The 1260-nt window shown below is 37.2% G+C and overlaps 1 protein-coding gene across 1 annotated transcript in view; it reads left to right on the top strand.

Annotated features, from left to right (window-relative positions):
• LOC119586576 (abnormal spindle-like microcephaly-associated protein homolog) overlaps positions 1-1076 on the top strand; it is a 31066-nt gene extending 29990 nt beyond the window's left edge. Inside the window, exons 25-27 of the mRNA XM_037935329.1 lie at positions 86-270; positions 459-581; positions 721-1076. Coding sequence (XP_037791257.1) covers positions 86-270; positions 459-581; positions 721-963 — 551 coding nt within the window. The 3' untranslated portion in view covers positions 964-1076. The remainder of the gene's footprint in view (positions 1-85; positions 271-458; positions 582-720) is intronic.
• Positions 1077-1260: the final 184 nt, after the last annotated feature.

Raw genomic sequence — 1260 nt, 5'->3', positions numbered from 1 at the left:
CCATATGCTTTTTTGAAGAATACATTTCCTTTAAGTATCTTTAATGAAGTGAGAGACTAAATACCCAATTTAATGCATATTTCAGACACAAGTACACGCTGGTCTCCACCTTGCTGTGAGAAGCTGTCTGAGGGAGTAGCTCTTGACACAATCATGTTTTTATTGAGGTCATGCAACAGGTCTATCCCTCACATGCAGATCCAGAGCTATGTTTTGAATATCCTTATTAACCTGGCAAGGTACCCATACACTGCACCATCATTGCACAGGGTAAGTAATTGCTTTTAGAACTGATGTTTTAAATTATTAATTTAGCTTTACCATTTTTTTCCTGCCCTCTTATCTTGCAGAGAACTAGTACCTGATGTATGTGTATTTGTGAGCTTAATTATTGAATGGCTTTTGGTATTCTGTCAGTGACCAGATAACAGGAAACAACTTTGTCTCTTTTTTTCTAGTTGGAGGGTCTAGTTGAATCGCTTATTCAGCTTATGACCATATACTACGAGAAAGGCCCTGCTATTTTTACCAAGTGTTGTACTCTGCTGTACATCTTGACAACAACAAACCCACCCCAGAAAGTAAGGACTATTGAAGCTAAGGATCATGATATAATAATTTAGCATTAATGTGTAATTGAAATACTGTGAGATTTGAAAGTATGTTATCTTTTCCTCAATTAGAATTTTTCCCAGTAAAAAAAAAATATATATTCTTCAGGATATGGGCACATCCAAAGTCAAGGATGAATTAAACAGCCTGAAAAACTTGATGATCCGGCGCGAGAATGCAAGTCTACGTGGCCAGCGTCCAGCCAAGCGAAGTCCACTCCCTGCATCCCAACTTCCAGCTATCACCCCCGAGTGGGCTCTCAAGACCAGCCAGCCAAGGGAGTTCGAAGACCCCATGCTGGCGATAATTACGCTGCTAGCCAGGCTGTCTCTTGTTAAACGTGAGGCATAGGACTATGCTTAGGACCTCATTCTCTAAGGGATTCTACCTGTCATAGTTTGATTATTTTTGGAGGATTTTCTTTTTGAGCATTAACATAATTGGTAATGGAAACCATGTTTTTTTTATATGTATATATATAAGATGAAGTACAAACTGTACTTCTTAGGAATTTACTTTTGCAAGTCTTGAAATAACAATATAATTGTTAGAAAACATATTAGCTTTGATGTTGCCTTAATTTTCAAAGGATATCTAGGTTTTAAGTTTTTTGCTGTGTTAGATATATAGTGTGGGTTTATTTTTTCT

This window comes from Penaeus monodon, chromosome 21 (genome assembly GCF_015228065.2).
Source record: "Penaeus monodon isolate SGIC_2016 chromosome 21, NSTDA_Pmon_1, whole genome shotgun sequence".
NCBI lineage: Eukaryota > Metazoa > Arthropoda > Malacostraca > Decapoda > Penaeidae > Penaeus > Penaeus monodon.
This window is presented reverse-complemented; position numbering and strand designations above follow the sequence as displayed.